A 24,929-nucleotide genomic window follows, 5' to 3' on the forward strand; every position below is an offset into this window, starting at 1 on the left:
CAGGCAGATGTGAATGGCATGGAAAACCAGGCTCCTGGAGACATTGTGAGTGCTGAGTCCTGCGAGGCTTACTGGCTGCGTATTAAGAGAAGGCCTTGCTTAGTCCAGGAGAGTGGGCATTTTCCAGGCTGCCAGCCAGATGGATGCTGAGGAGGAAACCCAGTCCACTGATTCAACAGCTATTGTCCATGTACCCTATAGATATTGACCAGAGGATAGAGAATGTATTTGAGTTTCACCATTCCAACATAGAATAATCTGTGTGCAGATTTGGGCTAATACGGTGACTTCCACAAAACAAATCAGACAGGTAGAGGTCTAGAGGAAGATTAATTATTATTACTGTCAATAACAGTCGTTTTAGTATACACTACCCTTTAATCTGCAGCCCCTGGAAGACAGCAATAATAGACCCCTATCTGAACTGGAAGGAGGTGATCTTTTGAGACAATTGTTTGTGTGTTAAACTGATTTTAATGAGTATTTTTAAGGCAGAAGTCTTGAAAGCAATCCATTCTAGAGGCAGACATAATGTAGAATTTTTTTATTTTTGTACAGGTTGAGAGAAAAATGTTAAAAAGGTAAACTTCTATGTTTGGGGGATATAGAAGTTTTAGGTTGATGAAAGATAGACTTTTAATTTTTTCCCCCAGAAAGTAGCATTTCTTTTGCATAAAAAAAAGAAAACAGTCTGAGAGTATGCAAACAAACAGTACACGTCAACACGGATTACATTCTGAAACCATGGATGCACACCTCACATTCCTGGAGTCATCTAACACTAGCACCAGCAGGTGGTCTTGACATGGTCCTGGACCCATTCTGTGTCACTGAATCTAAGCAGACAAATGGGCCTGCCTGGAAAATAAATAGAAGGAAGAAAGGATGGGAAAGAAGGAGGGAGGGAGGGAAGGAAAGACATTTCTGAATATGTTCCCAAGATGGTAATAACTGGCACCAGTCTATGTTGGTGGCCTTAATGGAAGCCTGTAGAGAATCTTCAGCCTGGGAGACTGAGCAGCCATGGATATTTGATCATGTTTTCTGGTTAATGCCAAATCTCTGACACGAAGACCTGGTTATCTTTCATTTTATGGAAGTGAGCCTGGAATGGAGTGTTGCAGCCAGAGGAGGATTACATCATCTTTCGAAAGCAAACCCTGTGAGACTTGTGGGATAAAGAATGCAGTTCCGACTATTTATGAGTAAATTCTCTCTTAGGATGAGCCACATGGGAGATAAAGTGAGGGAAAGGAAAGTAAAAACTTAGATTTTAGAGGAACATCACTTTCCTCTGGTTACAGAGGATTGAGGCAATGTTTATTAAGATGGTCTATCACAAATTTGCATACCAGGCATAGTGGAGATAGGAAAAGTCATGGAGGGTAAGACGCACGATCTTGCCCCTTGTCACGCAAGCTGGGGCTACAGTTCAGACTCCAGAGCAAGGGTCTGGCAAATGTTTCCTGTAATGGGCCAGGTAATAAATATTTTAGGCTTCATGGGCTATACCATCTCTGCTGCAACTATTCAGCTCTACCATTGTGCCATGAAAGCAGCCATAGACAATAGCAAATAGTACCTGTGGCCTTGTTTCAATAAAACTTTATTTAAAAAACAGCAGGAGGCTGGATTTGGCCCATAGGCCACAGTCAGTTGAACTCTGGCCATGGGCAGGCAAGGGGCAGAGACTTGCGAGGGGCTTCGAATACTTGGGCTGGCCTCTGGTTGCGGTGGAGACCAGCCTGCATTTTGTCCTCTCCAGCTTGAGAGCAGGAGCTGCACCTTCTTTGTGCTTCCTGGAGATTCCTGAGGAGTTCAGGGTGTTAGTATCGACTCTGGTTTATTGAATTGGGCTCTGGGTTCAGGCCTGGTGTTTCCAAACAGAAGTGTCAATGGGAAGGAGGACCAGGCCACTGGTAGAAGACGAGAGAAGCAGACATGGAAATAAAGGCAGACAACCTTTTCTTTTTTATTTCGCTTAGACAAAATGCAAAGAGTGTCTCATTAAATTAAAAAAGAAACAAAAGAGAAAACCAAATTGATTCCCCCCACCCCTTCACTGACGGCACTCATCCTAATTAACAACAAAAGAAGACCAAATTGAGAACCCGGTTTCTAATGGCAAAGAAAGGTGTGCAAACGTGACTGAAGTTTTCCCCTGCCCGCAAATCGGTGTTCCTTTTAAATTCACAAATAGGCTGATTTCCCACCCACCCTGTTTTCTTTCTTGCCTCTTGTGTGATAGAACTTCCAGTCAGAAGGTTTAATTAATCCCCCCATGCACTTTTGTAGAAAATCAGTAAAAATGCAATAGCCTGTGAAGATCATAAAACTGGACTTCTTTCCCAAAAAATCAGATGCCCAGGCGGATGGAGCTCACACTCAGACAGAAAAAAAGCAGGAGAGTCTTTGCACTGTCTGTGGTTTCAGTATTTTCTTTTTTTTTTTTAATATATTTTGGCAATTTTCTTTAATTATAAATATTGGAATTCCGTAAAAAAAAGGTAGCTTTGATTGAATTGTTTGAATCGTATTTACAACCGCTGTCCAGTCATGCTGTCTGTTATACCAGGGTGTAAGATTTTGCGTAAGGATTGTTTCCTTTCAAATGGCCCCGGGAGTCGAGCAGTGATTCTTGGGAGCTGCTCATTTTAGCTGCTTGGCCCAGCTCTGCTCCCTCCCGCTGAGGTAATGTGGCCACGGCCCCCGGCTGCCACGACTGTCCTTCTCTCGTGGAGGAGGCGGAGGAGGCGGCTTCCATCGGGATGGGCTCCAGGACCGTGGGGCGCTTCAGGGTCCGGCTTTTCTGAGGTTCCAAGCATGCTTGTCCTAAGCTCAGGTCCCTGCTGGTGCCTGGACCACCTCGGTTTAACAAAAAGTCCATTCTAAGGTATGGAGGCAAATGTATGAGGTCACCTAGAAGGAAAGACAGGGTAGTTAGTTGGTGTCTTCATTTGGTAAACATGGGCAGAATGTCCTGTGTGCACACGGGAAGCCATGCGGGGTTTAGAGATGAGAATGCCGCTGCACACAGGTGCCTTTCTCAAGATCCTCCTTCAGCGCTCACCACAAAGACAGGTGGAATCGTCCTCCTACCTCCTCCCTGGGCGCGGGAGGAGCTCATTTTCCTACAGTACTTACTTACTTGTATTAACTTACTTGTACAGAAATGGAGGAATGGAGGTAACAGAATCCTTCAACACACCATCGTTGAAAGAAAAACATACATCAAAGGCATCAGTGTCCACTGGGTACGAACGGTGATAGACCAAACCCCGCATGTGATTGGAAGTACAGGGAGAGCACAGGGTTTGAGGACAGAGCCAGGGACGCCAAGCGAAGATGGACAGCTGGCTCTCGTCTTGGCAATTCTATGAAACCTTGTGACCTTGGCCAGCCACTTAGTTATGGGTCTTTATGATGGCTTTGGGTGAAAGCGCCACAGCTTATGGCCTTCTTACCAGGCCTTGCCTACCTGCTAACTTCTGCGTGGCTCTTCTGTTTCAGTCATGCTGTGTATAGAGATGACAGCAGCTTAGACCAGAGTTCTAGCGTTTCTACTTCCTGCTTATGGTCACTCTGGCTTCTGTGGTGCCACGCGAACATAACCTCAGGTCTCCTTCAAGAGCATCTGCTGGCTGGGCACGGTGTGCCTCATGCCTGTAATCCTAGAACTTCGGGAGGCCTAGGCGGAAGGATCACCTGAGGTCAGGAGTTCAAGACCAGCCAGGCCAACATGGCAAAAGCACTCTACTAAAAATACAAAAACTAGCCAGGCATGATGGTGGGCGCCTGTAGTCCCAGTACTGGGGACACTGAGGCAGGAGAATCGCTTGAACCTGGGAGGAGGAGGTTGCAGTGAGCTGAGATTATGCCACTGCACTCCAGCCTGGGTGACAGAGCAAGACTCAAACAAAACAAAACAAACAAACAAAAAACCCAAACCAAAACAAAAAAACCAAGAGCATCTGCTGCAGGAAGGGAGGCATGTGTTCTCTGGGATGCTGCAAGCCAATGACAAGCATGACAGGGCTTTTCTCATGGCCGTCCCCGCCCAGTGCAGGATCTCCCTAACAGGCATCCTTTGCTCAGGGGTGCCCCATCAGCCTCACTGCAGCCTTCTCAGAGGTGCACCGCAGCCTGACGTGCCTCCAACCAATCCCTCCTTCGCCTTCTCCTCTCACAGGTGTCGGACCTCTGTTATGGTCTCCAGACTCTCCTTGCCACCTCCTGCTTCCTTTTGCTTCCTTCACAAGAATTTCCCCAATAAATTCCTTGTGTGTCTAATCTGTCTTGATAGGCGCTTCTCAAAAACCTGAACTGACATAGCTTCTTTCACCATCAGCTACTGAAAGGTCACCCTGACCTCTCATTGCCAAATTCTCTGGTTTCCTCTTCGTCCTCTTCCTACCTGCATTACTATAGCATTTGATGCTGTTGATATTTTTGTTGTTGGCCCTTTCAGCTGCCAGGGCACTGTGGTCTTCCAGATCTCTGCCTACATCTCTGGCCACCCCTTCTCACTTTCCTTGACTGGATCCTTTTCTCTGTGTTTCCTCTAAATACAGAGTGTTCAGTGGCCTGCTCTCAGGCCTCTCTCGGAAGGCTTGGCTGCTTTCCTCATCGCTTTATAAATAGCATTCCCATCTATCTTTTCCATTTTGCTCTTTCTCCTGAGCCCTAGATGTGAATTTCAGGTGCTTTGCTAGGCATTTCCACATGAGTGTCCATCTGGAATTCTGAAGGCCACAGTCTACCAATTCAGTTAATGAAGGCCAACCCCATCCCCTCCCAATCCCAAATACTGCTTCTCTCCTGTGTGCTCCATCTTGTGTAACATTATCACCATCCTTCCATCCTTGAAACCTCAGAGGTTTCACTGACACCTTTCTCTCCAGGTTAATTCTACTGGCAAAATATCTCTTGACTCTTTTTTTTTTTTTTTTTTAAACAAGAAGAGAGAGAGTCTTGCTCTGTTGCCCAGGCTAGAGTGCAATGGTGCATTCATGGCTCACTGTAGCCTCAAACTCCTGGGCTCAAGCAAACCTTCCACCTCAGCCTCCAGAGTAGTTAGGGCTACAGTTACATACCACCATGCCTGGCTAATTATTATTATTCTTAAAATATTCTGGAGACACAGGGTCTTGCTTGGTTTCCCAGGCTGGTCTCAAACTCTTGAACTCAAGCGATGCTCCTGCCTCAGCTTCTCAAAGCACTGGGATTACAGGCATGAGCCACCTGGCCTTGACTCCTTCTCATTCCCATCTTCAGGGCCCTGTTTCAAGGCTTTAATATATCCCATCACCTCCTTGCAAAGCATGAGCACAATTAGGGCCCAGCCACCAGGTCCACTTTGCAACCAACACTGCCTGACTTGAGCTGGACTGACGCTGGGTCTGAGTTTCTGCTGTTTTGGTACAGACAGTGTGCATTATCCAGCCCAGTGCTTCCCACTTTTTGAGGAACAGGCAGACAAGGGGTATTTGTGCAGTACACTGGGATGAACCCAGGGAGCTGTTTCTGGCCACCTTGAGGTCTGAAGGACTCACCATCTTGGCACACCTGTAACTCATGACATACCAGGTGCAAAACTCTGTCTAGAGAATGGGCTGGTGGTGTGTGGTCCTGGAGCGAGGGCCCAGGGTAAAGGATGTGCAGGGAGAGAGATATGATGATGGTCTGAGCTCAGGAGCAGCTGTGGGATGTGAGAGAGGGAATTAAATTGTGAGATATGAAGGGGGCCCAAGGAAGGTGGCTTCAGAGTCAATGACAAGTGGGAGTGGTGACAGAGGAGAAGGGGTTAGGGGTGACTCCTTCCCAGGCTCTAAGCTCAGGAAACTGTGTGGACAGTGAAATCACTAACTGTGAAAGGGTGTATAGGGGAAAGATCGTACTTTGATGACAAAAGATGAAGGGTTTAGTTTCAGACCTGCTGAGTTTGATGCAGCTGGGGACATTCAAGACAAGATATCTAGTAGGTATTTTTGTCATAGAAACGTAGCTCTAGGATGACTCACTGCTCGTTTTCTGAGTCTAAAGTAACTGAACATTCTTGTTTCTTTTGCTTCAAAATATTCCCTGCTTTCCTTATTTTACTGTATGCTAACAATAATTAATTGAGCCTTCCTCATCCAGCCCCTTTGGACCCACAGGCCCCGAAGGTGCAGGCTGAGGGGATCTGAGACCACCTGAGTCAAGTGAGGGCTGCCATTAGCCAGCTGCCCTGCTAGCGGGGCAATGAAAGTGATATGTGTTTAGACAGTGTTTAAAGCCTGAACCTTAGGAAACACCTTCAAGTTTACCCACAGAAAAAGAACAACCAGCATAACAGAAGGAAAGGACTATTCAAGAGTATAAGAGAACTGGCCTGTAATCCCCACCCACTTTGGGAGGCCTAGGCAATGGATCACCTGAGGTCAGGTGTTCGAGACCAGCCAGGCCAAAATGGGGAAACCCCGTCTCTACTGAAAATAGAAAAATCAGCTGGATGTGGTGGTACACGCCTGTAATCCCAGCTACTCAGGAGGCTGAGGCAGGAGAATCTTTTGAACCTGCGCATTGGAGGTTGCTGCACGATTGCACTCTATCCTGGGCAACAAGGATGAAACTCCATCTCAAAAAAAAAAAAAAAAAAAAAGAGTATAAGAGAACTAAAAATAAATATGGCCAAATCAAGCCCTAAAAATGCATTTTATACAATTTAAATGAGCATACAAATTTTCAAAATGTTATTACCCGTCTTGAAAATTTTTTTCCGCGAACAACAGGAGCAATGACCTTATTTTTGGGAAATGCAGCAAATGATTTCTTTGTCATTGTGTTATTACATTGTTGCACCACTTGGGATTTATGATTCAAAATTCCATTTAGCTTTTTCAGGATGTCTTTATTCTATTAAGTGATGATGCGTAATTATATGATTTCACTGGGAATGGCAGCATGTAATTCACTAAATGACCCCAGCGACACTGGACTGGGCTCACTGAAATTAAAGGCATTCTAATTCAACGTTGGCTTCCTACTGTCAACTGGATCCAAGGGAAGCTTGGTAATAAATACCTAGACAATAAATGGGCCATAACATTTTTTTTTTTTTTTTTTTTTGAGATGGAGTTTTGCTCTTGTTGCCCAGGCTGGAGTGCAACTTGGTTCGCCACAACCTCCACCTCCCGGTTCAAGCGATTCTCCCCCCTCAGCCTCCTGAGTAGCTGGGACTACAGGCATGCACCACCACGCCTGGCTAATTTTTGTATTTTTAGTAGAGACAGGGTTTCTCCATGTTGGTCAGGCTGGTCTCATGTTCCTGACCTCGGGTGATCCACCCGCCTCAGCCTCCCAAAGTGCTGGGATTACAGGCGTGAGCCACCGCACCTGGCCCATAACATTCTTATAGGAAGGAATTACATAATTTGGCATTCTTGTAAAAAGGGTTTTGGTAACTTGATGCATCTGAACTTTGGCTTAGAAAAATATAATGGCATGAGGCCTATCCATTATAGACACTAATGTGGAGGGTTCAGGAATCTCTTGCCATATAGAATAGCTTTGTTCCTGAAAGATGAAATAATTTGAGTTTTTAAAACTTTATGAAACTTGATGGCATTGAAAATTACTAATGTTCGTTTATGGTAGTTATTCTTCAGTCTTCTCTAACCAGGGATTAATTTCTTCTCTAACCAGGGATTAATTATTTGCAAAAAAAAGCGATGAAAGCATTAACAGAGCTGTCATTAAGAAATAAATTGAATAATTCTTTTGTAATGTGAACATCCTTTTGCATGTGAATCAATACACCTTAATTGACCAATCTTGCGATTTGTAGTTTTATACATTCAATCTCCTGAAAGTGATTATGTCTTTATTCCTAAGAATCTGATAAACAAATTGTTAATTTTATTATTTATTTATTTTTAATTATTTTTATTCAATATTATTTTTATCATGTTGTTTGTATATTTGAGGAAATGGGACAGACATTTACCTCCAGGGTTCTTTAAAAATATAGGTCGAGAATGCCTCATGCTCTTTCTGAGACCCGACTCAATCATGAACGCTTGACATATTTGTAATGTGTTGCAACAGATTTGGGGATAAATCTCTATTTTAGTGACTCCCCATTGAATGCACAGGGCTTATTAAACCTCCACAAAGTAATAGCATTGTGGTCCCGGCTGGACTGCAGAATGCTCAGGTCTTAGATTGGAAGGAAGAAATGTGTTTGAAATCAAAAGATAGGACTCATAATATCTGCATCCTGCCTGCAGGGGCTCCCACTTCAGATGTAGTTATCAAGAGGGCTCCAGTCACTGAAATGGACAGATGAGAAATAAAAATCCTTCCTAATGGAAACAGCCCAGTGTTACATATTTACATGCAATGCCTACATGTATTTGTTTATTGCAGGTCTGACAAGTATCTCTGAATATCCAATATCTCTGATTGATCCAGTTTTTCAGGCAAAGCTCTACAAAGTTGTGTGATTCTCTAATTAGCTCCCTTCAACAATGTGTATTTTCTGATTAGCGTCCAAAGTAGCCCTTTCAACTGTGTGCGTGCTGCAAATGAGTTCTCTCAATAATTAATGCACTTACAGAGAAGAGAGCACCAGAGTAGTCAGCGGTGAGCTCTGTTATTACAGGCACTTATGTTCTTTAAAACCCCAGCCCATGTGCTCATCAACAAAGCCTCTGAGGACCTGGATTCTCTAATTGTCCTCCTATGTGCTTAAGATGCCTACACATAGCAAGACAACTCATGCAGTTATTGATCCAGAAAGAGACACATGATGTGTGAGACTGTGGGGACCATGGGGACATTGGCACAGCATTCCCCAGTGCCCTGCCTGCCATCTGCCTGTGTCACATGGGAGAAACCAGCCCTTGGCTTTAATTGTGGTGATGAGGAATAGAGGCCAGGATAACATTGCCTGCATTTATGTGACAGGTCTAGATCTGGGCTCAGTTTCCTTATCCATAAAATGGTAGTAATAGCAGAATCTAGCATAGAGGGCTGTGGTGAAGAGTAACTTAGATAATGCATGTGAAAGCTTTCCCTGGATTAAGGAATCTGTTTCCACAGGGAGCAGGGCCTTCTTGGGTGTGTCCGGTACTCCCCAGCTCACCTGCCCCACAGCTTATCATTCAGGACCCTCTCCAGTTCTCCCATGCAGTGAAAAGTAGCAGGGATCCAGAAGAAGTCCAAGGATCCTTTGTGCTTTGAACTCCAGGGTCACCATATTGGGTCACCATGTCATGGGTACTCACCTCCACTGGGTGCAAATGCCCTCGGCATCCGTGTGTGTAAATCTATCATTGCCATAAACACTGGCAAAGGCAAATGCCCAGTCTTAGTACTTGTTTCAGTAAAACCAGCTATGACAAAATTCACTTATATTTTTGGTAATGATTTCCATACTCTATGGTGTCACTTCCTCTGCTTTGCTTCCCTCAACCTTTCTCCACATTTCCCCCCTTCCCCTTCTCCCTCCTTCTTTCCCTTCCTCCTTTCTCTTTATCTCTTTCTCTCATTCCCTCCATTCTTTCCTTTATTTTCCTTCTAATATAGTTTGGCTGTGTCCCCACCCAAATCTCTTCTTGAATTGTAGCTCCCATAATTCCCATGTGTTGTAGGAGGGACCCAGTGGGAAGTAATTGAATCATGGCGGTGGTTTCCCCCATACTGTTCTCATGGTAGTGGATGAGTCTCACAAGGTCTGATGGCTTTACAAGGGGTTGCCCCTTTCACTTGGCTCTCATTTTTCTCTTGCCTGCCACCATATAAGATGTGCCTGTCACCTTCCGCCATGATTGTGAGGCTTCCCCAGCCACGTGGAACTGTGAGTACATTAAATCTCTTCTTTATAAATTACGCAGTCTCAGGTAACATGAAAACTAACTTCCTTCCTTCTTTCCTTCCTTCCTTCCTTTTCCTTGTTTTGTTTCCCTTGTGCTAAAACTTTTATCCACGAAATCAAAGGCATAGAAAAGGGGTAAAAACATGAAGCAGGGGAGGGACAAAGAGGTAGCTGAGTGCAATAAGACAGCAAGTGGGGCATACACATCAAGAAAAGTGTGGTGTGTGTGTGTGTGTGAGAGAGAGAGAGAGAGGAGAGAGAGATGGGAGGGAAAATCTAACTGGAAGAGCAGCATACTGAAAGGGGAAGTTGAGGCATGGAGAAGGAAAGGACTAGCGCTGGCAGGAGGATCCAGCTCATGGTCTGACAGCAGGAGGAACTGAGCTTGAACTCTCTTCCATGCCCTCCTTCTGCCCTGCTCACCTACCTGCCCGCACTGCCGGTTCCTTCCCAGTGAGCTAAACCCAGTTAGTGTCTCCAGCCCAGCCCCAGCATGAATACAAAGGTTCGCAGAGTCCTGCCTGGGCCTTTGGGACAGGGTCCCCCTGCTGACTTCTTTGGGCTGTAATGGTGGATTTGCACACCATGAACCCACTGTGCTCTGCCCTGAGGCCAATGCCCTTCCTGTCAGAGACCCTAAGTGAGGGTGAGGGATGGAGAAGGTGGAGATGGCCAAGCACAGAGAAGGGCTCTGGGAAACTGAGTTCAGGGACTGAGATGCAGGAACATACCAGGGTCAGGGGAGGCTGAGATGAATAAGGCTGGGGGGGTGTGAGGGAGGATGGATGAGAGAGAGGGGAAGAGACACAGAGAGAGAGAGAGAGAGGGATCAGAGAGATGGAAACACACACAGGGAGGCAGAAAGGAAGAAACGTAGCACTCTAACCTGGGCGATAGAGCGAGACTCCGTCTCAAAAAAAAAAAAAAAAAAGAAACATAGCTACGCAGGTCGGTAGACAGATAAAAATTAGAGACAGAGTCACAAATAGAGAAGGGAAAAGGGGAACATGGTAACCATCTGGGACAGTGGTAAGGAGGAGTGGAGGAAGAGGGCACCAGAAAGGTGAGTACTATGAGAATAAATGTGTACTACCCACAATGAACGGCCCTTGTGGAGCTTTAAAGATGTGTGCACCATACAATGACCACTGGCCCATCCATCACTGGGGCACCCATTTCTCATTCTTTTCTCATCAGCCTCACCAAAACCCAGTGCAGATCACAGGCTGCACCCATCACTGCCTTTCTGGAGGGAACCCAGGCAGCTGCTTTGACTTCCGCCTTGAGGATGAGATGCTTTACCCATTATTGCAGCATTATGCTTTCTTATTTGACATCATGCTTCATTTCTCATCCTTCTGTTGCTGCCCTCTGGGGACCTTCGGTGCCATTAATGTCTCCAAAAGTTCTGATTAAATAAGTCAGCATTGATTTCTCTCTCTTTCTCTAACAACTTTGCATACTAGTATCACAAGCTCCTCCTTGCCTCTGGTCCTGAAAGGTACAGATTCCTTCTGCAGGCCCCACATCCATCAGCAGATTCACACTCAGAGCTTGTCCCCCTCCACTAATGGTGCATTAGAGCCATGGCTGGCCTGACTGTGTGAAAACTGCTGAACTAAACCTGCCTCCTTTTAGCTGAAACCTAGGAAAGCAAAACTTCCTGAATTTTCTCAATCTATTCAGACACATGCAAGGTTTGAATGTATTTCAGTTCTTGGAAGGATGGCAAAATCAATACTGAAATAACACGAATGAAGCAATTCAGAAAATGGATGTGCATTCCATTAATCCATCATCAAACAATGGTTCTTGCTATCTCCCAGGCACCACACTAGGGGAAAATATCTGAACAGTAGATCAGAGGCTCTCCACTGAGGGTGGCTTTGTCCCCAGGGCACATGTAGCAAAGTCTGGAGACATTTTGGTTGTCATAACACAGGGGAGGGTGACACTATTGATACCTATTGGTCAGAGGCGAGGGGTGCTGCTCAACATCATCCAATGCTCAGAATAGCCACTGCCACAAAGAATGATCTGGCTTCAAATACTAACGGTGCTGCTGTTGAGAAACTGTGTTTTAGATGATCAGAATTCATAATGCCAAGTGTTCCTTATTTTACTTTAATTCTACTTATAAAGCATTGAATTCAACCAGGATAAGCAATTGTACCCCACAGCCTCAGAATACTAGTCCACAAGGAGTTTCGACCTCAGTTCTTCATGGAAGAAAATAAGAGATGGTCCAATGGAACTGTAATCAAAAGGCAAAACCCCGAGGTCTTTCTCCATTGGCATCCGCTGAGGCGGGAGCTGATTCCAGTGGAAAGAGCAGTAGTTACAGAGTGCAGGGCTTGGTGTTGAAATCCTGTCTCTGCCTCTGTTTCTGCCTCCAGGTAGTTTTGTGACCCTTTTGAGCTTCCGTGCTCTTGCCTTTAGTCAAATGAATGAGGCACAATACTTTATTTTTTTTTCTTATATCTAACCTTTTTATTAGCAACAAGTAATATTTACCAAAAGTATTGACTTGAATGTATTTTAGCAGTATTTTCTTTTTTTTTCTTTTATTATTATATTTTAAGTTTTAGGGTACATGTGCACATTGTGCAGGTTAGTTACATATGTATACATGTGCCATGCTGGTGTGCTGAACCACTAACTCGTCATCTAGCATTAGGTATATATCCCAGTGCTATCCCTCCCCCCTCCCCCCACCCCACTACAGTCCCCGGAGTGTGATGTTCCCTTTCCTGTGTCCATGTGATCTCATTGTTTAATTCCCACCTATGAGTAAGAATATGCGGTGTTTGGTTTTTTGTTCTTGCAATAGTTTACTGAGAATGATGATTTCCAATTTCATCCATGTCCCTACAAAGGACATGAACTCATCATGTTTTATGGCTGCATAGTGTTCCATGGTGTATATGTGCCACATTTTCTTAATCCAGTCTATCATTGTTGGACATTTGGGTTGGTTCCAAGTCTTTGCTATTGTGAATAATGCCACAATAAACATACGTGTGCATGTGTCTTTATAGCAGCATGATTTATATTCCTTTGGGTATATACCCAGTAATGGGATGGCTGGGTCAAATGGTATTTCTACTTCTAGATCCCTGAGGAATCGCCACACGGACTTCCACAATGGTTGAACTAGTTTACAGTCCCACCAACAGTGTAAAAGTGTTCCTATTTCTCCACATCCTCTCCAGCACCTGTTGTTTCCTGACTTTTTAATGATTGCCATTCTAACTGGTGTGAGATGGTATCTCATTGTGGTTTTGATTTGCATTTCTCTGATGGCCAGTGATGATGAGCATTTTTTCATGTGTTTTTTGGCTGCATAAAAGTCTTCTTTTGAGAAGTGTCTGTTCATGTCCTTCACCCACTTTTTGATGGGGTTGTTTGTTTTTTTCTTGTAAATTTGTTTGAGTTCTTTGTAGATTCTGGATATTAGCCCTTTGTCAGATGAATAGGTTGTGAAAATTTTCTCCCATTTTGTAGGTTTTCCTGTTCACTCTGATGGTAGTTTCTTTTGCTGTGCAGCAGCTCTTTAGTTTAATTAGATCCCATTTGTCAATTTTGTCTTTTGTTGCCATTGCTTTTGGTGTTTTAGACATGAAGGCCTTGCCCATGCCTATGTCCTGAATGGTAATGCCTAGGTTTTCTTCTAGGGTTTTTATGGTTTTAGGTCTAACGTTTAAGTCTTTAATCCATCTTGAATTGATTTTTGTATAAGGTGTAAGGAAGGGATCCAGTTTCAGCTTTCTACATATGGCTAGCCAGTTTTCCCAGCACCATTTATTAAATAGGGAATCCTTTCCCCATTGCTTGTTTTTCTCAGGTTTGTCAAAGATCAGATAGTTGTAGATATGTGGCATTATTTCTGAGGGCTCTGTTCTGTTCCATTGATCTATATCTCTGTTTTGGTACCAGTACCATGCTGTTTTGGTTACTGTAGCCTTGTAGTATAGTTTGAAGTCAGGTAGTGTGATGCCTCCAGCTTCGTTCTTTTGGCTTAGGATTGACTTGGCGACACGGGCTCTTTTTTGGTTCCATATGAACTTTAAAGTAGTTTTTTCCAATTCTGTGAAGAAAGGCATTGGTAGCTTGATGGGGATGGCATTGAATCTGTAAATTACCTTGGGCAGTATGGCCATTTTCACAATATTGATTCTTCCTACCCATGAGCATGGAATGTTCTTCCATTTGTTTGTATCCTCTTTTATTTCGTTGAGCAGTGGTTTGTAGTTCTCCTTGAAGAGGTCCTTCACATCCCTTGTAAGCTGGATTCCTAGGTATTTTATTCTCTTTGAAGCAATTGTGAATGGGAGTTCACTCATGATTTGGCTCTCTGTTTGTCTGTTGTTGGTGTATAAGAATGCTTGTGATTTTTGTACATTGATTTTGTATCCTGAGACTTTGCTGAAGTTGCTTATCAGCTTGAGGAGATTTTGGGCTGAGACAATGGGGTTTTCTAGATATACAATCATGTCATCTGCAAACAGGGACAATTGGACTTCCTCTTTTCCTAATTGAATACCCTTTATTTCCTTCTCCTGCCTAATTGCCCTGGCCAGAACTTCCAACACTATGTTGAGTAGGAGTGGTGAGAGAGGGCATCCCTGTCTTGTGCCAGTTTTCAAAGGGAATGCTTCCAGTTTTTGCCCATTCAGTATGATATTGGCTGTGGGTTTGTCATAGATAGCTCTTATTATTTTGAAATACGTCCCATCAATACCTAATTTATTGGGAGTTTTTAGCATGAAGGGTTGTTGAATTTTTCAAAGGCCTTTTCTGCATCTATTGAGATAATCATGTGGTTTTCGTCTTTGGCTCTGTTTATATGCTGGATTACATTTATTGATTTGTGTATATTGAACCAGCCTTGCATCCCAGGGATGAAGCCCACTTGATCATGGTGGGTAAGCTTTTTGATGTGCTGCTGGATTCGGTTTGCCAGTATTTTATTGAGGATTTTTGCATCAATGTTCATCAAGGATATTGGTCTAAAATTCTCTTTTTTGGTTGTGTCTCTGCCCGGCTTTGGTATCAGAATGATGCTGGCCTCATAAAATGAGTTAGGGAGGATTCCCTCTTTTTCTATTGATTGGAATAGTTTCAGAAGGAATGGTACCAGTTCCTCTTTGTACCTCTGGTAGAATTCGGCTGTGAATCCATCTGGTCCTGGACTCTTTTTGGTTGATTAGCTATTGATTATTGCCACAATTTCAGATCCTGTTATTTGTCTATTCAGAGATTCAACTTCTTCCTGGTTTAGTCTTGGGAGAGTGTATGTGTCGAGGAATTTATCCATTTCTTCTAGATTTTCTAGTTTATTTGCGTAGAGGTGTTTGTAGTATTCTCTGATGGTAGTTTGTATTTCTGTGGGATCGGTGGTGATATCATTTTATCATTTTTTATTGCGTCTATTTGATTCTTCTCTCTTTTTTTCATCCTTTCAAAAATCCAGCTCCTGGATTCATTAATTTTTTGAAGGTTTTTTTGTGTCTCTATTTGCTTCAGTTCTGCTCTGATTTTAGTTATTTCTTGCCTTCTGCAAGCTTTTGAATGTGTTTGCTCTTGCTTTTCTAGTTCTTTTAATTGTGATGTTAGGGTGTCAATTTTGGATCTTTCCTGCTTTCTCTTGTGGGCATTTAGTGCTATAAATTTCCCTCTACACACTGCTTTGAATGCATCCCAGAGATTCTGGTATGTTGTGTCTTTGTTCTCGTTGGTTTCAAAGAACATCTTTATTTCTGCCTTCATTTCGTTATGTACCCAGTAGTCATTCAGGAGCAGGTTGTTCAGTTTCCATGTACTTGAGCAGTTTTGAGTGAGATTCTTAATCCTGAGTTCTAGTTTGATTGCACTGTGGTCTGAGAGATAGTTTGTTATAATTTCTGTTCTTGTACATTTGCTGAGGAGAGCTTTACTTCCAAGTATGTGGTCAATTTTGGAATAGGTGTGGTGTGTTGCTGAAAAAAATGTGTATTCTGTTGATTTGGGGTGGAGAGTTCTGTAGATGTCTATTAGGTCCGCTTGGTGCAGAGCTGAGTTCAATTCCTGGGTATCCTTGTTGACTTTCTGTCTCGTTGATCTGTCTAATGTTGACAGTGGGGTGTTAAAGTCTCCCATTATTAATGTGTGGGAGTCTAAGTCTCTTTGTAGGTCACTCAGGACTTGCTTTATGTATCTGGGTGCTCCTGTATTGGGTGCATATATATTTAGGATAGTTAGCTCTTCTTATTGAATTGATCCCTTTACCATTATGTAATGGCCTTCTTTGTCTCTTTTGATCTTTGTTGGTTTAAAGTCTGTTTTATCAGAGACTAGGATTGCAACCCCTGCCTTTTTTTGTTTTCCATTTGCTTGGTAGGTCTTCCTCCATCCTTTTATTTTGAGCCTATGTGTGTCTCTGCACATGAGATGGGTTTCCTGAATACAGCACACTGATGGGTCTTGACTCTTTCTTTATCCAATTTGCCAGTCTGTGTCTTTTAATTGGAGCATTTAGTCCATTTACATTTAAAGTTAATATTGTTATGTGTGAATTTGATCCTGTCATTATGATGTTAGCTGGTTATTTTGCTCGTTAGTTGATGCAGTTTCTTCCTAGTCTCAATGGTCTTTACATTTTGGCATGATTTTGCAGTGGCTGGTACCGGTTGTTCCTGTTTAGTGCTTCCTTCAGGAGCTCTTTTAGGGCAGGCCTGGTGGTGACAAAATCTCTCAGCATTTGCTTGTCTGTAAAGTATTTTATTTCTCCTTCACTTATGAAGCTTAGTTTGGCTGGATATGAAATTCTGGGTTGAAAATTCTTTTCTTTAAGAATGTTGAATATTGGCCCCCACTCTCTTCTGGCTTGTAGGGTTTCTGCCGAGAGATCCGCTGTTAGTCTGATGGGCTTCCCTTTGAGGGTAACCCGACCTTTCTCTCTGGCTGCCCTTAACATTTTTTCTTACATTTCAACTTTGGTGAATCTGACAATTATGTATCTTGGAGTTGCTCTTCTCGAGGAGTATCTTTGTGGCATTCTCTGTATTTCCTGAATCTGAACGTTGGCCTGCCTTGCTAGATTGGGGAAGTTCTCCTGGATAATATCCTGCAGAGTGTTTTCCAACTTGGTTCCATTCTCCCCATCACTTTCAGGTATACCAATCAGACGTAGATTTGGTCTTTTCACATAGTCCCATATTTCTTGGAGGCTTCGCTCATTTCTTTTTATTCTTTTTTCTCTAAACTTCCCTTCTCGCTTCATTTCATTCATTTCATCTTCCATTGCTGATACCCTTTCTCCCAGTTGATCGCATCGGCTCCTGAGGCTTCTGCATTCTTCACGTAGTTCTCGACCCTTGGTTTTCAGCTCCATCAGCTCCTTTAAGCACTTCTCTGTATTGGTTATTCTAGTTATACATTCTTCTAAATTTTTTTCAAAGTTTTCAACTTCTTTGCCTTTGGTTTGAATGTCCTCCCGTAGCTCAGAGTAATTTGATCGTCTGAAGCCGCCTTCTCTCCACTCGTCAAAGTCATTCTCCGTCCAGCTTTGTTCTGTTGCTGGTGAGGAACTGCATTCCTTTGGAGGAGGAGAGGTGGTCTGCTTTTTAGAGTTTCCAGTTTTCCCCCCATCTTTGTGGTTTTATCTACTTTTGGTCTTTGATGATGGTGATGTACAGATGGGTTTTTGGTGTGGATGTCCTTTCTGTTTGTTAGTTTTCCTTCTAACAGACAGGACCCTCAGCTGCAGGTCTGTTGGAGTACCCTGCCCTGTGAGGTGTCAGTCTGCCCCTGCTGGGGGCGCCTCCCAGTTAGGCTGCTCGGGGGTCAGGGACCCACTTGAGGAGGCAGTCTGCCCTTTCTCAGATCTCCAGCTGCGTAGTGGGAGGACCACTGCTCTCTTCAAAGCTGTCAGACGGGACATTTGAGTCTGCAGAGGTTACTGCTGTCTTTTTGTTTGTCTGTGCCCTGCCCCCCAGCAGTGGAGCCTATAGAGGCAGGCAGGCAGGCCTCCGTGAGCTGTGGTGGGCTCCACCCAGTTCGAGCTTCCCGGCTGCTTTGTTTACCTAAGCAAGCCTCGGCAATGGTGGGCCCCCCTCCCCCAGCCTCGCTGCTGCCTTGCAGTTTGCTCTCAGACTGCTGTGCTAGCAATCAGCGAGATTCCGTGGGCGTAGGACCCTCCGAGCCAGGTGCGGGATATAATCTCGTGGTGCGCCATTTTTTAAGCCTGTCGGAAAAGCGCAGTATTCAGGTGGGAGTGACCCGATTTTCCAGGTGCCGTCCGTCACCCCTTTCTTTGACTAGGAAAGGGGACTCCCTAACCCCTTGTGCTTCCTGAGTGAGGAAATGCCTCGCCCTGCTTTGGCTCGCGCATGGTGCGCGCACCCACTGACCGGCACTCCCTAGTGAGATGAACCCGGTACCTCAGATGGAAATGCCGAAATCACCCGTCTTCTGTGTCGCTCTAGCTGGGAGCTGTAGACGGGAGCTGTTCCTATTCGGCCATCTTGGCTCTTCCCCCCCAGGCACAATACTTTCTAAAGGCACCTTGAAGCCTAAAAGAGCCCTTCTTATACTCTGAGGTATCTCACCGCTGAAACTGGTTACATACATCTGTATTGGGAATTAATGGATAAGAGTGGAACAAATGAAATGCATTTCTGGGGGCCAGATATTCCAAAGCAGTTTGGGGTAGCCTTCTTCCTCCTCCTCTGCAATGCTTTGTTAGTTGGAGGCTGTAAACATGCCGACGCTTTCCCAAATTTGTGGGAATGAATGTGAATCACAGTTTTTGGGGCTTCAATCTCCTCTGCGGACACATAAAAAGGAACTTTCATCAATTTCTAACAAGGTTTGAGATCTATGCCTGGATAGAGCTGGATATTGATGCAAAAGTAAGAAGCAAAAGATGATTTCCTTGAGTTCCAGCAATTTCAATAAAAAACACAGAGACCAGACTTGCAACAACACTATAGTGTCAAAGAGCTGGTTCCCAAAGGGGAGCATAGAGTCCACCCATACCAGAGACACATACCAGAGACAGACGAGATCTAACACTTTTTGAGTTTAATATTTTTGAGTTTAATATTAATGTTGCAGCATGGTAATGAAAACTAGTAAAAGAATCTCTCTTGGTAAATGAATCTTCACTCCCAAACGGCAAGCAGGAAAAACCCTAAATAAATAATGTGAGATTGATATCAGAGGCCCATGTGCAGGGACTCGATTACAATTCTTGGCTTGTACTCAGGGGCCCTCATGCATTTTTTAAGAGCTCATCAATATTGTGATCCTTCTGCTTGCTGGTGAACTTTAAAAACTACACCGAGGTATAAAAGTAGGGCTTTGACTTTGTTGAGGCTCATGATTCTTCTCAAATAAAGTAGATCTGAATAAAAGAGGGATTGGAAAATCTTCCCTGGCCTTTAGGCAAGCACAGAACTTAGCAGTGGTTTTGGAGCACCCACTATGGAACGATCCATGAGATCCAAAGATAGATACAGTTCCCACACAACAGCCACGAGGAACCACGCATTGGGGACCACCTGAAGCAGAACCCTGGCTGGGGGCTTGCCCTTGTTCTGCCATGAAGCTGACAGAGCTGTTTCTACGACAATGTGCATCTTGAATCATCCCACAGAAGGAGCTGAGTTAGGCTGGAAATGAGAGAATTCCAGACAGAGGGAAGGTATATTTGTGGAGTTGTAGGAGGCCAGAAAGTTGAAGGCTGGAGACCAGGGGTCAAGGCTGGAGGCTAGAGACCAGGAGTCAAGGCAAGGAAGACATGGCTGACCCCTCAGACGCTAGTAAGTCTCTACCGTGAGAGCAGCAGGAAGCCATGGAAGGGGGTTAAACAGTAGAAGGTTGACTCTTACTGGAAATGATGGCTTGTTTCCCCTTTCTGGTTTGGGATACAGGATGCCTTAGGCCCTGGTGCCAGCAGAGTGTACAGGAGGCCACACTGGAAGACGATGGTCTTTGCTGTCTTCTTACCTTTCTGTATGCTCCCTGGGCCTTCATGTGGCTTTAGCTTCTCACAAGGCCTCACTGGGCTGTGTGTTTGTGTGCGTGCATGTGTGTAGGTGGTGACTGACGGTCTTCTATGAGCTGGGCTTTGTATTATTCTTGACCTTCTCAAGATTTGCCCGTCTCATGTCTTCAGAACCCATTGCCTGCAGTCTTTGATACACACTATTCTGATAAATGAATGAGACTGTGAGGAGTGTTAATTTAAGATATTAACCCTTTTATGTCTTAGGGTAATACCCAGTGTCTTTTTACTCAGGAGATATTCAATCAGTAGGGATTCAATACATGAGTGTCGTATATTTGTGTTTTAACCGGGTCTGTCTGAGATGCAGTGAATGTTCAGTTAGCCTGGGCAGCCTTCTTTCTTGTCGTCTGCAGCGCTGGAATCTGGGAGCTTCCTTCTGGTCACTCAGCAGGGACAACGAGGCCTCTACCCCCACATCACTGTTCTCTCAGGTACATGCCTCCCCCATCACTTTCCACCTCTCGAGGAACTGGCGCAGCCCAGGATTTCGCAATGATTAGAACTGAACCCCAATAAGCTACCCAAGAAAAACAGTGAGCCTTTTAAGGGGCTCAGAAGTCAGAGAAAAGAATCAGAACACAGGGAATACATGTTCTGGAACAAGAGGACACAAACACCAGCTTAGCAACTGCAGCAAGTACAATGAACCAGCCAGACCACCGGACAAGGTCAAAGGTACAGGGGATGGCCTCTTGAACACAGTGGCAGGAGGCTGGGTGCAGGGTGGTGGCTGCAAAAGACCCCATGTACATACATGCTAAGCTTTTATTTCAGGCAAAGGGCTTAGAGTTCTAAGCTTGAGAACCCCTCAGAACAGGTCCTACTGTCACTTTCTGAGTCTGAGGGAGAGTTACTAAGAAGACACTGAAATTCTACGAGAGCCCTTAAGAAGCTAAAATTGCAAATACTCCTCAGAGAGACCTGGTTTTCCAGCAGAAATCAGGATTAGCACATGCCAATATTTAGGTCGACATCGAGTGGGCGTGAACAGCAGTATGTGGAGGCTTTGTTGGATGGCCCCAGGGTTCTTTTAACCTAAAACTCTATGGGAGTGTTTGAAGGGTCGTAGTTCAGAGGGAGCTCTTGATCCCTGTTGTGAACACCAAGCTCATTCCTATCTCCTGGCCTTTATCTTTGCTCAGCTCTCTGGACCACCAGAAGGATCTTTGCAGGGCTCCTTCCATCCCATCATTTACGTCTCATTGCCTGAGAGGCCTTTCCGGGCCATTCTTTCCAAAATACTCCCCTCCCACGTTTTATCCCCTTCCTGGATTTGCTTCTCCACCCAGCACTCACCACAGTCGGGAACGATACTATTTGTTTACTTGATCAGTGTGGATCTCTGTGGGTCTTGTCTATCAATCACTGCATCCTCAGTTCCCAAAACAGGACCAGTCATTTAGTGTCCACTCAACACATGCATGGCAAAAAAAGACAGAGGAGCAGGGAGGCTGAGAGGGAGGGAGCAAGCCTTCCTCTAGAAGGGTGGAACGCAGAGCAGTGAGAATGTGTGTGTGCCTGTGTGTATCCATGCATGGGAGCATGTGCTTATGTATCCACGTACATGTGCATGTGTGTCAACATATGTGTGTCCATGCATATGTGCGTGTGTGTGCACAAGTACCCATGCATGTGTACTTGTGTGTGAATGTGTATGTGTGCACGCATGTGTAGGCATCAAAGAGACTTGCATTTGAAAGGAGACCCTTAGTATAATATTTATGATAAACATTTCAAAACTGAGTTTTAGTGATGTGCAGAACAGAGGAGGAAGATGCAAGCCCCGAGGCTTGGCACCCCAGCTGCCTGAGCCAAGTCCTCAGGCAGTGAGGGAGATATAGGTAAGTGAAGCTGGGGGTGGGGGTTATTTAGCTCTGAAGATTGGACTGCTGGTGTCTTGTTTTGATTTCAGAGCCAACATGACAGATACCCAGACTTCAGAGAGGGAAAACAGCATGGTCAAAATGACAACTGAGAATACGGTGGCCAGCCTTGGTCAGAATAGTGCTGACCTGTGCAGAGGTAGGCTCTTTCTTCAGGTAAGGGCTCCTGGCCTCTCTGCATGCCTTGGGGCCCGCCTCCTACTCTCCACCCTCACACCCTCAGAAGAGAGTGATGCAAGATGAATGGATCCTAAAATTAAAATCCAGTAACTCTTTCGAATTACTGGCAATTCAGTGAATTAACAAGTTGGCACCAGGCAGTGGCCTTTTCCCACTAAAAAAAAAAAAAAAAACCTCAAATGCATTCCCCAAGGAAGGGGCTGAAACTCATAACCTTGTGTCTGGGGCCCAGAGGGCATGAGCACAGAGATCCAAAGGGGCTGATGCTTTCCCTACCACTAGTGGGGCAGGCTGTGTTAGGGTGCATGTCTGAAACTTGAAACTGAATTAAGTAGCTTCATGTAATGGCTTCTCTTGATGGCACAGGATAAACATCATAAGAAGCAGCAGCAGTAATCCAAGAAGGTTTGCAACTGGCTCAAAATGCTATCTGAAACCAAGAATGGGTACTGTAATCAAAGAATTGGAAGCCACCTTGACCCAGAGGAAAAAAAATTGTTAAACTTTGCAGCTATTTCTCAAAAGAATAGATAATTTTGTTTTCTGTTTGTAGAGATGGGAATAGTCATCCCTTACAGAAGAAGACAATAATTTGCTGCATTTTTAGGACTTGTAATTGTACAGGCAAATTCAAAATTCAGGTAGCATTAAAATTACAGCTAGATAATGCTGCCTGCTTTGTGGATAGCTATCCTCATTTCAAGGGAGAGCACCCCTTTATCTGCTGAAGAGATGTCTTTTTGATTTGCTAAGGGCAAGAATGGAAAATAAGTGCGAATAGGAACAGCTCTGGTCTGCAGCTCCCAGCGTGAGCGACGCAGAAGATGGGTGATTTCGGCATTTCCATCTGAGGTACCAGGTTCATCTCACTAGGGAGTGCCAGACAGTGGGCGCAGGTCAGTGGGTGCGCACACCGTGCGCAAGCCGAAGCAGAGCGAGGCATTGCCTCACTCGGGAAGCACAAGGGGTCAGGGAGTTCCCTTTGCTAGTCAAAGAAAGGGGTGACGGACGGCACCTGGAAAATCGAGTCACTCCCACCTGAATACTGCGCTTTTCCTACGGGCTTAAAAAACGGCGCACGACGAGATTATATCCCGCACCTGGCTTGGAGGGTCCTACGCCCACGGAGTCTTGCTGATTGCTAGCAGAGCAGTCTGAGATCAAACTGCAAGGCAGCAGCCAGGCTTGGGGAGGGGGGGCCCGCCATTGCCCAGGCTTGCTTAGGTAAACAAAGCAGCCGGGAAGCTCGAACTGCATGGAGCCCACCACAGCTCAAGGAGGCCTGCCTCTGTAGGCTCCACCTCTGGGGGCAGGGCACAGACAAACAGAAAGACAGGAGTAACCTCTGCAGACTTAAATGTCCCTGTCTGACAGCTTTGAAGAGAGCAGTGGTCCTCCCAGTACGCAGCTGGAGATCTGAGAAGGGCAGACTGCCTCCTCAAGTGGGTCCCTGACCCCTGGGCAGCCTAACTGGGAGGCACCCCCCCAGCAGGGGCAGACTGACACCTCACAGGGCAGGGTACTCCAACAGACCTGCAGCTGAGGGTCCTGTCTGTTAGAAGGAAAACTAACAAACAGAAAGGACATCCACACCAAAAACCCATCTGTACATCACCATCATCAAAGACCAAAAGTAGATAAAACCACAAAGATGGGGAAAAAACAGAACAGAAAAACTGGAAACTCTAAAAAGCAGAGTGCCTCTCCTCATCCAAAGGAATGCAGTTCCTCACCAGCAATGGAACAAAGAGAATGACTTTGACGAGCTGAGAGAAGAAGGCTTCAGACGATCAAATTACTCTGAGCTACAGGAGGACATTCAAACCAAAGGCAAAGATGTTGAAAACTTTGAAAAAAATTTAGAAGAATGTATAACTAGAATAACCAATACAGAGAAGTGCTTAAAGGAGCTGATGGAGCTGAAAACCAAGGGTCGAGAACTACGTGAAGAATGCAGAAGCCTCAGGAGCCGATGCGATCAACTGGAAGAAAGGGTATCAGCCATGGAAAATGGAATGAATGAAATGAAGCAAGAAGGGAAGTTTAGAGAAAAAAGAATAAAAAGAAATGAGCAAAGCCTCCAAGAAATATGGGACTATGTGAAAAGACCAAATCTACGTCTGATTGATTGGGATTGATTGGTGTACCTGAAAGTGATGGGGAGAATGGAACCAAGTTGGAAAACACTCTGCAGGATATTATCCAGGAAAACTTCCCCAATCTAGCAAGGCAGGCCAACGTTCAGATTCAGGAAATCCAGAGAACGCCACAAAGATTCTCCTCAACAAGGGCAACTCCAAGACACATAATTGTCAGATTCACCAAAGTTGAAATGAAAGAAAAAATGTTAAGGGCAGCCAGAGAGAAAGGTCGGGTTACCCTCAAAGGGAAACCCATCAGACTAACAGCGGATCTCTCAGCAGAAACCCTACAAGCCAGAAGAGAGTGGGGGCCAATATTCAACATTCTTAAAGAAAAGAATTTTCAACCCAGAATTTCATATCCAGCCAAACTAAGCTTCATAAGTGAAGGAGAAATAAAATACTTTACAGACAAGCAAATGCTGAGAGATTTTGTCACCACCAGGCCTGCCCTAAAAGAGCTCCTGAAGGAAGCACTAAACAGGAACAACCGGTACCAGCCACTGCAAAATCATGCCAAAATGTAAAGACCATTGAGACTAGGAAGAAACTGCATCAACTAACGAGCAAAATAACCAGCTAACATCATAATGACAGGATCAAATTCACACATAACAATATTAACTTTAAATGTAAATGGACTAAATGCTCCAATTAAAAGACACAGACTGGCAAACTGGATAAAGAAAGAGTCAAGACCCAACAGTGTGCTGTATTCAGGAAACCCATCTCATGTGCAGAGACACACATAGGCTCAAAATAAAAGGATGGAGGAAGACCTACCAAGCAAATGGAAAACAAAAAAAGGCAGGGGTTGC

At 44.6% G+C, this 24,929-nt stretch overlaps 1 protein-coding gene across 3 annotated transcripts in view; it reads right to left on the reverse strand.

Annotated features, from left to right (window-relative positions):
* Nucleotides 1–1,948: 1,948 nt before the first annotated feature.
* DSCAM (DS cell adhesion molecule) overlaps nt 1,949–24,929 on the reverse strand; it is an 827,811-nt gene continuing 804,830 nt past the window's right edge. For all 3 annotated transcript variants that reach the window (XM_034948080.3, XM_063601284.1, XM_063601283.1), the window contains exon 33: nt 1,949–2,919. In XM_034948080.3, the coding sequence (XP_034803971.3) occupies nt 2,567–2,919 (353 nt within the window). In that variant the 3' untranslated portion in view covers nt 1,949–2,566. The remainder of the gene's footprint in view (nt 2,920–24,929) is intronic.

This window comes from Pan paniscus, chromosome 22, assembly GCF_029289425.2.
Source record: "Pan paniscus chromosome 22, NHGRI_mPanPan1-v2.0_pri, whole genome shotgun sequence".
Classification (NCBI taxonomy): Eukaryota; Metazoa; Chordata; class Mammalia; order Primates; family Hominidae; genus Pan; species Pan paniscus.